The following is a 12234-nucleotide window of genomic DNA, read 5'->3' as shown; positions in this document are numbered from 1 at the left end:
GAGAGGGCTAAGAACTGTAACACCAAAAACTTGCCTGAAGTACCAAACTGCTTTAAACTATATACTAACAAAGGGCATACCACATATCTGGGAAAACAGACCCAACAATCAAGACGTGCATAAAATTAATTAGCTTTAAAAAAGAAAAAGACACATCCTTTGGTCACCCAAACAAAAGAACCAAGTATCTTATAAGGGAAAGAAGATCAGATTGCCATCAGACTTCAGTAGCAATATCTTATGTCTGAAGACAATGGACAGAGAAATTGTCTGTTCTTGTAAATCTTTTTTTTTTTTAATGTTTATTTTTGAGAGAGAGAGAGAGAGAGAGAGAGAGAGAGAAAGGGCAAGTGGGGGAGAGTCAGAGAGAGAGAGGGAGACACAGAATCTGAAGCAGGATCAAGCCTCTGGGCTGTCAGCAGAGTATGATGTGGGGCTCAAACCCACGGATCGCGGGATCATGACCTGAGCCAAAGTCGAAAGCTTAACCGAATGAGCCACTCAGGTGCCCCTGTTCTTATAAATCTTAAATATGAGCCAGAGATTTCATATCCAGCCAAGTTGACTTCCACTATAAAAGCCACAGACAAACTATTAAACAAACATGAAAGAACTGAGGTTGTTCCCATGAATCTCTCCTCAGGACACATTCCCTACAACGCAGATGACAGAGACAGAGTGCCACAGAACTTAAACATACCAGGAATATCCAAACCCAAGTCCAATAAAGCCTTTAGACCACACTACCAATTTACAGGCTCTAAAGAAGACAGTGGCATGTATGTTAGATGGAGTACAACAATGCAATCAGCCAAATCTAAACTATGGGAAACTCTGGGACAAAAAGCCTGATTTCTTTCATCAAATAAATTTCAGGAGAGAAGAGAAAAATCTACAGATTATAAAATAAACTCAAAAGGTATAGCAACCAATCACAGTCCCTTATTTGGATCCTGATTCAAATACAGGCTGTAAACATAAAAATACAGGGGTACCTGGGTGGCTCAGTCCATTAAGTGTCTGACTCTTGACTTTGGCTCAGGAGGACACCAGAGAATACCTCTCTGTAGAGATAAAAAAACTAAAATCTAGTTAGGCCAAAATCAATAACGTTATAACTGAGATGTAATCTCAAATGGATGCTGTGACAGTGAGGATGGATGAAGCAGAGCAGTGAATCAGTGACACAGAAGATAAAATTACAAAAAATAATGAAGCTGAAAAGAAGAAGGATACAAAGTCCAAAGATCACAATACAAGACTTAGAGAACTCAGCAACTCAAAGAGGAATAACATTCATAATCTAGGAGTCACAGAAAATGAAGGGAGAGAAGAAGGGGCAGATGGTTTATGTGAGCAAATTATAGCTGAAAACTTCCCTAATCTGAGGAAGGACACAGACATCCAGAAACACAGAGAACTCCCATTAAATTCAACAAAAGCCTGCCATCACCAAGGCATATCATAGTCAGATTCACAAAATACACAGACAAGGAAAGAACCATGAAAGCAGCAAGGGAAAAAAAGTCCTTAACCTACAAGGGAGGACAAATAAGGCTGGCAGCCAATCTGTCCACAGAAACTTGGCAGACCAGAAAGGAGTGGCAGAGTATATTCAACATGCTGAATGGAAAAAATATGCAGCCAAGAATTCTTTATCCAGCAAGGCTGTCACTCAGAATAGAAGGAAAGATAAAGAGCTTCCCAAACAAAAAATAAATAAAGGAGCTTGTGACCACTAAGCCAGCCCTGCAAGAAACTTTTAAGAAAAATAAAGAGCTTCCCAGACCAAAAATAAATAAATAAAGGAGTTTGTGACCACTAAAGCAGCCCTGCAAGAAATTTTAAGCGGGACTCTTTGGAGAAAAAAACAAAACAAAAAAGACCAAAAGCAACAAAGACTAGAAAGGACCAGAGAACATCACCAGAAACACCAACTCTACAGGCAACACAATGGTGCTAAATTCATATCTTTCAATAATCACTCTGAATGTAAATGGACTAAATGCCCCAATCAAAAGACACAGGGTATCAGAATGAATAAAAACACAAGATCCATCTACATGCCGCCTATAAGAGACTCATTTTAGACCTAAAGACATCTGCAAATTGAAAATGAGGGGATGGAGAGGTGCCTGGGTGGCTCAGTTGGTTAAGCGTCCAACTTTGGCTTAGGTCATGATCTCAGTTTGTGAGTTCGAGCCCCGTATTGGGCTCTCTGCTGTCAGCACAGAGCCTACTTCAGATCCTCTGCCCCCCCTCTCTCTGCCCCTCCCTGCTTGTTCTCTCTCTCTCAAAATAAATTTAAAAAAATTATGAAAGTGAGGGGATGGAGAACCACCTATCATGCTAATGGATGTCAAAAGAAACCCGGAATAGCCATACTTATATCAGACAAATTAAACTTTATTTTATTTATTGAGAAAAAATTTTTAAATGTTTATTTTTAAGAGAGAGAGTGAGAGAGCGAGCCTGCGCGAGTTGGGGAGAGGCAGGGAGAGAGGGAGACACAGAATCCGAAGCAGGCTCTATGCTCTGAGCTGTCAGTGGGGCTTGAACACATGGACTGTGAGATCACGACCTGAGTTGAAGCCGGACACTTAACCGACTGAGCCACCCGAGTGCCCCCAGACAAATTACACTTTAAAACAAAGACTGTAACGAGAGAAGGGCATTACATCATAATTAAGGGGCCTATCCACAAACAAGTCCTGGCAATGGTAAATATTTATGCCCTCAACTTGAGAACACCCAAATATATAAATCAATAACAAACATAAAGAACCACATTGATAACAATACAATAAGAGTAGGGAACTTTAATACCCCACTTACAGCAGCAGACAGATCACCTAAGCAGAAAATCAAGGAAACAACAGCTTTGAATGACACACTGGACCAGATGGACGTAACCGATATTTTCAGAACATTTCATCCTAAAGCAGCAGAATGCACATTCTTCTCGAGTGCACATGGAACATTCTCCAGAACAGATCACATACTGGGTCACAAATCAATCCTCAACAAGTATAAAAAGATCGAGATCATACCATGCATATTTTCAGACCACAATGCTATGAGCCTTGAAATCAACCACAAGAAAAAATTTGGAAAGACCACAAATACTTGGAGGTTAAAGAACATCCTACTTAAGAATGAATGGGTTAACCAGGAAACTAAAGAACTTAAAAAGTATATGGAAGCCAATGAAAATGAAAATACAACAGTCTTAAAACCTCTGGGATGCAGCAAAGGCAGTCCTAAGAGGGAAGTATGTTGCAATTCAGGTCTTTCTAAAGAAGGAAGAAATGTCTCAAATACACAGCCTAAACTTACACCTAAAGGAGCTGGAAAAAGAACAGCAAATAAAGCCCAAAACCAGCAGAAGAAGGGAAATAATAAAGATTAGAGCAGAAATCAATGATATCGAGGGGCGCCTGGGTGTCCCAGTCAGTTAAGCGTCCACCTTCGGCTCAGTTCATGACCCCGCGGTTTGTGAGTTCAAGCCCCACGTCGGGCTCTGTGTTAATGGCTCGGAGCCTGGAGCCTGCTTCTGATTCTGTGTCTCCCTCTCTCTCCCCCTCCCCAACTCAAATTGTTTGCCTCTCTCCCTCAAAATTAAACATTAAAAAAAAAAAAAAAATCAGTGACATCGAAAAACAAAACAAAACAAAACAAAACAGGAGAACAGAGCAACAAAACCAGGAGCTGGTTCTGTGAGAGAATTAACAAAATCAATAAATCCCTGGCAAGATTTATAAAAAAGAAAAAGGACCCAAATAAATAAAATCACAAATCAAAGAGGAGACATCACAACCAACACCACAGAAATACAAACAATAATAAGAGAATATCATGAGTAATTCTATGTCAACAAACTGGGCAATTGAGAACAAATGGATAAATTCCTAGAAACATATAAACTACCAAAACTGAAATGCGAAGCAATAAAAATTTTGAACAGACCCATAACCAGTAAGAGAATTGAATCACTAATCAAAAATCTCTCAATGAACAAGAGTCCAGGGCTGGATGGCTTCCCAGGGAAACTCAAACATTTAAAGAAGAGTTAATACCTATTCTTTTGAAACTGTTCCAAAAAAGTAGAAATGGAAGAAAAACTTCCAAACTCATTCTAGGAGGCCAGTATTACATTGATTCCAAAACCAAAGACCCCACTAAAAAGGGGAATTATCAAACCAATTTCCCTCATGGATGCAAAAATTCTCAACAAGATACTAGCAAATCGAATCAAACAAAACATCAAAAGGATTATTCACCAAGATCAAGGGGGATTTATTCCTGGGCTGCAGGGGTGGTTCAATATCCCCAAATAAATCAACGTGATACACACATTAATGAAAGAAAGGATAAGAACCACATGGTCCTCTCAATAGATGAAGAAAATGCGTTTGACAAAATACAGCATCCTTTCTTGATAAAAACCCTCAAGGAAGTAGGGATAGAAGTAACATACCTCAATATCATAAAGGCCATACACAAAAGACCCACAGCTAATATCCTCCTCAATGGGGAAAAACTGAGAGCTTTCCTCCTAAGGTCAGGAACAGGACAGGGATGGCCGCTGTCACCACTGTTGTTCAACACAATACTGGAAGTCCTGGCCTCAGCAATCAGACAACACAAAGAAATAAAAGGCATCCCAACTGGCAAGGAAGAAGTCAAACTTTCATTCTTCACAGACAACATGATACTCTACGTAGAAAACCCGAAAGATACCCCACCCTTGCAAAAAAACCCGGTAGAACCGATGCATGAATTCGGCAAAGTCGCAGGATATAAAATCACCATACAGAAATCTGTTGCATTTCTATACACCAATAAATGAAGCAGCAGAAAGAGAAATCAAGGAATCAAGCCCATTTACAACTGCACAAAAAACCATAAGATACTTAGGAATAAACCTAACCAAAGAGATAAAAGATCTGTACTCTAAAAACTATAGAAGGCTGGGGTACGTGGGTGGCTCAGTCGGTTAAATGTCCGACTTCGGCATGGGTCATGATCTCATGGTCTGTGAGTTTGACCCCGCATCGGGCTCTGTGTTGACAGTTCAGAGACTGGAGCCTTCTTCGGATTCTGTGTGTGTGTGTGTGTGTGTGTGTGTGTGTGTGTGTCTAAAAAATAAATAGATAGATAGATAAAAGATTCTCTCTCTCCCTCTGCCCCTCTCCGCTGCTCACGCTCCCTCTCTAAAAGAAAAAAAGCAAAAAACAACTACAGAATGCTTATGAAACAAACTGGCGAAGATACAAAGAAATGGGAAAACAATCCATGCTCATGGATTAGAAGAACAAATGTTCTTAAGATGTCTATACTACCCAAAGCAATCTATACATTTGGTACAATCCCTATCAAAAGAACACCAGCATTCTTCACAGAGCTAGAACAAACAATCCTAAAATTTGTATGGAACCAGAAAAGACCCTGAATAGCCCAAGTAACGTTGAAAAAGAAAACCGAAACTGGAGGCATCACAATTCCAGACTTGAAACTACATTACAAAGCTGTAATTAAGAGAGTATGGTACTGGCACAAAAACAGACACAGAGATCAGTGGAACAGACTAGAGAACCCAGACATGGATCCACAAATGTATGGCCAACTACTTTTCAATAAAGCAGGAGAGAATATCCAATGGAATAAAGACAGTCTCTTCAGCAAATGGTGTTGGGAAAACTGGACAGCGACATGCAGAAGAATGAACCTGGACCACTTCCTTACACCAGACACAAAAATAAACTCAAAATGGATCAAAGACCTAAATGTAAGATAGGAAACCATCAAAATCCTAGAGGAGTAAACATTTAAAAAAAAAAAAAGTTAAAAAAATTTGGGAGGAGGGCTGGGTGGCTCGGTGGGTTAAGCGTCTAACTCTTGGTTTCGCCTCAGGTCACGATCTCTAGATTCATGAGATTGAGCCCCATGTCAGGCTCTGTGCTGCTGGAACAGAGTCTGCTTGGGGTTCTCTTTCTCTTTCTCTCTCTCTCTCTCCCCTTCTGCCCCTCTCCCACCCACCTGTTTTCTCTCTCTGTCTCAAAATAAATAAATAAACACTTTTTTTTAAAGTTTAAAAAGAAACAGGCAGCAACCTCTTTGACCTAGGCCACAGCAACTTCTTACTAGACATGTCTCTAGAAGCAAGGGAAACAAAAGCAAAAATGAACTACTGGGACCTCATCAAGATAAAAAGCTGCACAGTGAAGGAAACAACAAACCTACAGAATGAGGGAAGATCTTTGCAAATGACATATCAGATAAAGGGCTACTATCTAAAATCTATAAAGAACTTATCAAACTCAACACCCAAAAAACAAATAATCCATTAAAGAAATGGGCAGAAAACACGAAAAGACACTTTTCCAAAGAAGATACCCAAATAGTTAATACACACATGAAAAGATGCTCAACATCACTCATCACCAGGGAAATACAAATCAAAACCATAATGAGATACCACCTCACACCTGTAAGAATGGCTAAAATTAACAACTCAGGAAAGATGTTGACGAGGATGTGGAGAAAAGAGAACACTTTTGCACTGTTGGTGGAATGCAAACTGGGGCCGCCACTCTGGAAAACAGTATGGAGGTTCCCCAAAAAATTAAAAATAGAATTACCCTACGACCCAGCAATTGCCACTACTGGGTATTTATCCAAAGGATACAAAAACACTGATTCAAAGGTACACATGCATCCCAATGTTTATAGCAGCACTATCAACAATAGGCAAATTATGGAGAGAGCCCAAATGTCCATCAACCGACGAATGGATGAAGAAAAGGTGGTTTATATACACAATGGAATATCACTCAGCAATCAAAAAGAAAGAAGTCAGAGAAAGTCAGTTATGTGAAAGAAGTCAGAGAAAGACAAGTATCATAGGATTTCACTCGTATTTGGAATTTAAAGAACAGGACAGATGAACATAGGGTTTCGAAAGGAAGGAAAAATAAGATAAAAACAGAGAGGGAGTCAAACCATAAGAGACTTAAATACAGAGAACAAACTGAGGGTTGCTGGAGGGGAGGAGGGTGGGGCGATGGGCATTAAGGAGGGCACTTGCTGGGATGAGCACTGGTGTTCTATGTAAGTGACGGATCACTAAATCCTACTCCTGAAACCATTATTACATTATACGTTAACTAATGTGAATTAAAAAAAAAAAAAAAGATTCTCTCCCTCTCCCTCCGCCCCTTGTGCACACGCTCTCTTGCCTTCTAATATAAAAAAAGAAAAGAAACGATCTGCTGTGATTTTAAAGGAAAGGTTTCCTCAGTTTACAGCGCCCCCTTGTTTCCTGAAATGCACCAATTGTTTTTCACGTGATACTTGCTTTTTATCACAGAAACTATTGGGAAAGCAGCTTTGCAAAAGATATGCTATCATCAAAAGGGATGTAACGTGACCTAATGGTGACACTGTAAACTCCCTCAAGCTAGTAGTTTGTGTGGTTTCTGAAAGATGTCAAGATTGCTGGCTCTCTGACAGTCTAAAATATCCCACGGCACCCCTAAATCTGCTGAAGCAACCCGGGGGCTCCTTGGCACAATTTGGGAGGCAAGGCTTTAAATAATGAATAAACAAATACAAGGGTCTCAATCCCAATTTTTCATCAAGTGCTGCAAATTTCAATAAACTACAACACAGTATTTTGAATTTAAAGCATATAATTTCTTTATATTAATACTGGATGTGTCAAATACAAACGTATAAAATGAAAAACGTAGGCTTTCAGAGGAAAGGAGTTCAAAGGATTTATTTGCTATCCTATAACCCACAAGTAATATAATAAGGTTGTTTTTAAACGTCATCAGAAAAAACTAAACATGTACATTAAGACTATAGGTACTCGGGGCGCCTGGGTGGCTCAACCGGTTAAGCGTCCGACTTCGGCTCAGGTCATGATCTCGAGGTCCGTGAGTTCTAGCCCCGAGTCGGGCTCTGTGCTGACAGCTCAGAGCCTGGAGCCTGTTTCGGATTCTGTGTCTCCCTCTCACTGTGACCCTCCCCCGTTCATGCTCTGTCTCTGTCTCAAAAATAAATGTTTAAAAAAAATAAAAATAAAAATAAGAAAAAAGACTATAGTTACTGTAACAGAACTGTGCCCAAAGTGTCTACATACATTGCAAAAATTTTTTTATATTTTTATATTTATTCATAAATATAAATATACACTGCCCATAAATAGCTGGCCCTGTATGAAGCTGCAATACCTAGTTATACTCTCTGAAAGGTCATAAACCCGTGAGTTTTCCAGGCACTGACCTGATTCAATTTCCAGTGGAATTCTGCAGGTTTGTATTTCTTCTCTTCTGAAGGATCCTGACGGAGGAGGAAAGTGAGGCGGCAGCCGTGGACGTAGAGTGAATAATGGTGCCGGTTCATGTCTGCCGAGAGAAATCCTCCTGGTAAGCTGCCAACTTAATACCCAAAGGAGAAATAAAAGCTATTTCCTTAATGGATTTTGAAGACACGGTTCTATCATTTATCCGCATAAATGAACTCTCCAGTCGGGCCAACGCAGGGTTTGGAAACAGATACACTTGGGTTTTACTGAGAAGTGGGGCCCAACTCACGGAGTAAAACTAACCACCAAACAGCAGTACAGTATCTTGAGGACGGAGAGCCCTAGCATAGAACACAGAAAAATGCGTGTCACCAGGAGCCTTTCGGGGAAGAATAGGGGGTCTTGCTTCCAGCGACCACCGCGGCGGCCACTCAAGTACGACGCCCTGACTGCAAGATTAACCTACCTGTTTTGTCTGAACTACAGAGAATGGTCTCCTTCTTCCTGCCAAAAGGCCCATGCCTCATCCACACAGAAATCGTAAAAGGCTCTTTCGGGTTGACAGAAACGACACCATCTGGGATCCTCACTGCTTGGGTGCCGTTGAACTCGAAGACCTGGTCACTGTCGTGGCCGTTGTCAGTGGGGAGGCCGACAGTCCAGTTCAAGGACCCACTGGGGGACGGGAGCAGCTCGGTGGTGCCAGACGCAGCGCCTAAGCCGACACGGTAACACTTAATACGCACAACGCGAAGGACTCGGAAGGTAGAAGAGTCTCGAGGCCACACTAAGGGCAACATCCTATCTTCCGGTTACACAATTTGCTAGCTTCTGCTTATGTTCCTTAAAAATAAGGGTTTTTATATTTTTTTAATCATAAATAATAACTGTGGATATTTGTGCTTAAAGGAAAAAAGGGGGTGCCTGCGTGGCTCAGTTGGTTGAGCATCCAGCTCTTGATTTCAGTTCAGGTCATGATCCCATGGTTCACGAGATCGAGCCCTGCACTGGGCTCTGCACGGAGAGCATGGAGCCTGCTCGGAATTCTCTCTCTCCCTCTCTCTGCCCTTCCCCCTCTTGTTCTCTCTGCCTCGAAAAAAAAAACAACAACAAACTTTAAAGAAAGGATAAAAGGAAGAAAGCATTACTTGTAATCCCACCCAAATATATCCACTATTTAAAAAAAAAATTTTTTTAAGTTGGCTTTCTACCCAGCGTGGAGCCCAACATGGGGCTTGAACTCACAACCCTGAGATCGAGACCTGAACAGACATCAAGAGCAGGATGCTCAACCAACTGAGGCATCCAGGCACCCCCCAAATGTATCCACTATTAACATCTGGGTGTAAACACTTCCAGTCTTTTCTCTACGAATATACACATTATAAAAAATAGAGTCCTACGATGTATAAGGTACACACATTCCCATTAATATTTTTCTATAGCATATTTTTTTTTAAAAAAAATTTTTTTTTTTCAACGTTTACTTATTTTTGGGACAGAAAGAGACAGAGCATGAACGGGGGAGGGGCAGAGAAAGAGGGAGACCCAGAATCGGAAACAGGCTCCAGGCTCTGAGCCATCAGCCCAGAGCCTGACGCGGGGCTCGAACTCACAGACCGCGAGATCGTGACCTGGCTGAAGTCGGACGCCTAACCGACTGCGCCACCCAGGCGCCCCTATAGCATATTTTTAAATGTCTGAGCATTTCACTGCACCGATATACTGTGACTTATTTAACTGATCTCCTTGGCAAACACTGGGACTGTCCCCACTCTTTTCTATGACAAACCCTGCCTTCACGAGGACCTCTGTGTGATCCACGATTATTCCCTTAGCATCAATTCCTAGAAATGGAATCAGTGAACCAAGGAACATGAAAAAAATCTCCAGCTGTCGTTACACACTGCCAAGCTCATTTTTCTTTTAAATGTGCCCACGGAAGAAGACTTTGGGAGCTCTCCCCGTCACCTGGTCCTCTGTTCCTAGCAGCAGCATGACCTCACATACGACCTCGGTCAAATGCCAGTGCCTGCCCCTTTCTTCCTAAAAGTGAGAACTTCTCCCCCTCCTCTCCCAACTGAATTCCTCAGTAAAAATGAGGTCAACACCACCTCCTTGGTGGGCCTGATGGGCACACTGAATGAAGGAAACATACAGAAATGTAGAATGTGCAGGAAGCACTCATGGGGGAAAATCTTTCCATTCTTCCTTCCTAACTGTAAACTGTTCTGCTGAGAAAATGTTCACTTAATGCCATAAAGAATCATGGCACTGGAGAGAGAAAATAAATCTTAAACGTTACACTTAAATGTACATAGTTTAAAATATGTCCCAGACCTCTCACCTTCCATGTAGATTTCAGTACGTGACTATTTGGACCCAGAGTCAGGCAACGCGGAGAATATTAACCATTAGGATAAGCCAGCAGAGGATAAACTCTTCCGTTTTGCATATTCCAGTTATGTAAGAAATCTAGGTGCTCAATCCTACAGGCTGTCTCAGGCCGGTGGAAAGACGGGGACATGGGAAAACACCTCCCGCAGAGCTGACGCCAAGTAGCTCCTGAGGCACAAAATACCCTCTGAGCACGGACAGCTCATTTCAGTTACGGGGGTTTCGTTGCTGGCCAAGCGGCACACTCTTCCTCAGCATTTTCCACGACAGGCTTCCATACCTCACCTCTACCTCATTCAGATAAACCAGAAAAACACCCACAACTATTGGTGAAGACGGAGGGCAAGGCTTTGATGGGATTCGTAACCACGGGCTCTCTGGATTTCACCTAATGTTTGTGGTAAACAATCTGCTGAGACTCAGAATGAGACGTGAGTGTCCGTAGTTTCGGCTTTCTACTTCGCGTTTGCCAAAAGCTATCTGTGCTTTATCTGTATTTTTTTCTTCAGTCCTTAGGTGCAAGGACATTCACTGAGCATTTCACTCATTTCAAACTCACTCTACTTACATAATCCCTCTCTTTTGATTATCCTCAACATATGTTAGAAACACTTTCCTCGCATCACCGGCTCCTAAAATGCACACGCATGTAACACTCTGAACAGGCTGTAAAGGGGTTTATGTACCTCCTGAAGCCCATCCAGCATGACAATTAGCCAAGGCAGTAACAGCCGTGTCAGAAAGTCAGAGTCTGTTCCGGTTTAGGGTTATAAACAAACCCCCCCTCCCCACCGCCAACACACACACTCTCTTCCATCTGAAAGGGTGTCTCTCGCCCTCACCGAAGACCACCAGGCCCCCTTACCACACAGCCGGTGAAGAGACTGCTCAGAGTAGGTGTCACGGTCACAGCCTTTCCCGATGTGGCCGGTCTCCAGCTCTACCGTCGCCTGCACTGAGGCCACGGGTTCGTCGCACGTCTCCAGGTGCACATTTGGGAAGAGGGCCAAAGAGCCCGTGCCAGGCTCATACTCGACCCTCTTGTTCCATCCTGTGTGGGTCCACAAATCCGGGAAGGAGGGAAGGAGGGAAGGAGGGAAGGAGGGAAGGAAGGAGGAAGACTCACACTTTAGGCCCTCTGGTATGTGACGTGTCAGAACAGGTGTGAGAGCAGAAAGGAGAATGAAGCTCACCTTGCCACCCGGGGGAGCAGGTGGGCTTGACGCTGACCTTCACCAAGACGTCTTCCGCTGCCCTTCTCTTCCCGCAATCGTAGGCGGTGATGGTCAGCTTGTACTGGTGTTCTTTCCCATAGTTTAGCTTCTCTGTGTTTTTTATGTAACCTTCCAGAGGGGAAACAAACAACAGTGAGAAGGCAAAGTTGTGCCGAAACACAAAGCACACCTGCTCTGGGGCACCTGGGTGGCTCAGTCAGTTAAGCATCCGACTTTGGCTCAGGTCATGATCTCATGGTTCATGAGTTCGAGCCCCGCATCGGGCTCTGTGCTGAAAGCTCAGAGCCTGGA

The 12234-nt window shown here is 42.5% G+C and overlaps 1 protein-coding gene across 4 annotated transcripts in view; it reads right to left on the bottom strand.

The window, feature by feature from the left end:
- CLSTN1 (calsyntenin 1) overlaps window positions 1-12234 on the bottom strand; it is an 87773-nt gene that overhangs the window by 13571 nt on the left and 61968 nt on the right. For all 4 annotated transcript variants that reach the window (XM_047871682.1, XM_047871685.1, XM_047871683.1 and 1 more), the window contains 4 exons: window positions 11902-12051; window positions 11574-11759; window positions 8778-9026; window positions 8290-8411 (listed from right to left, as the gene is read on the bottom strand). In XM_047871682.1, coding sequence (XP_047727638.1) covers window positions 8290-8411; window positions 8778-9026; window positions 11574-11759; window positions 11902-12051 — 707 coding nt within the window. The remainder of the gene's footprint in view (window positions 1-8289; window positions 8412-8777; window positions 9027-11573; window positions 11760-11901; window positions 12052-12234) is intronic.

The sequence above is a fragment of the Prionailurus viverrinus genome, chromosome C1 (genome assembly GCF_022837055.1).
Source record: "Prionailurus viverrinus isolate Anna chromosome C1, UM_Priviv_1.0, whole genome shotgun sequence".
NCBI classification, from domain to species: domain Eukaryota; kingdom Metazoa; phylum Chordata; class Mammalia; order Carnivora; family Felidae; genus Prionailurus; species Prionailurus viverrinus.
The sequence above is the reverse complement of the archived record's forward strand: the minus strand, read 5'-3'. Positions and strand labels throughout refer to the sequence as shown.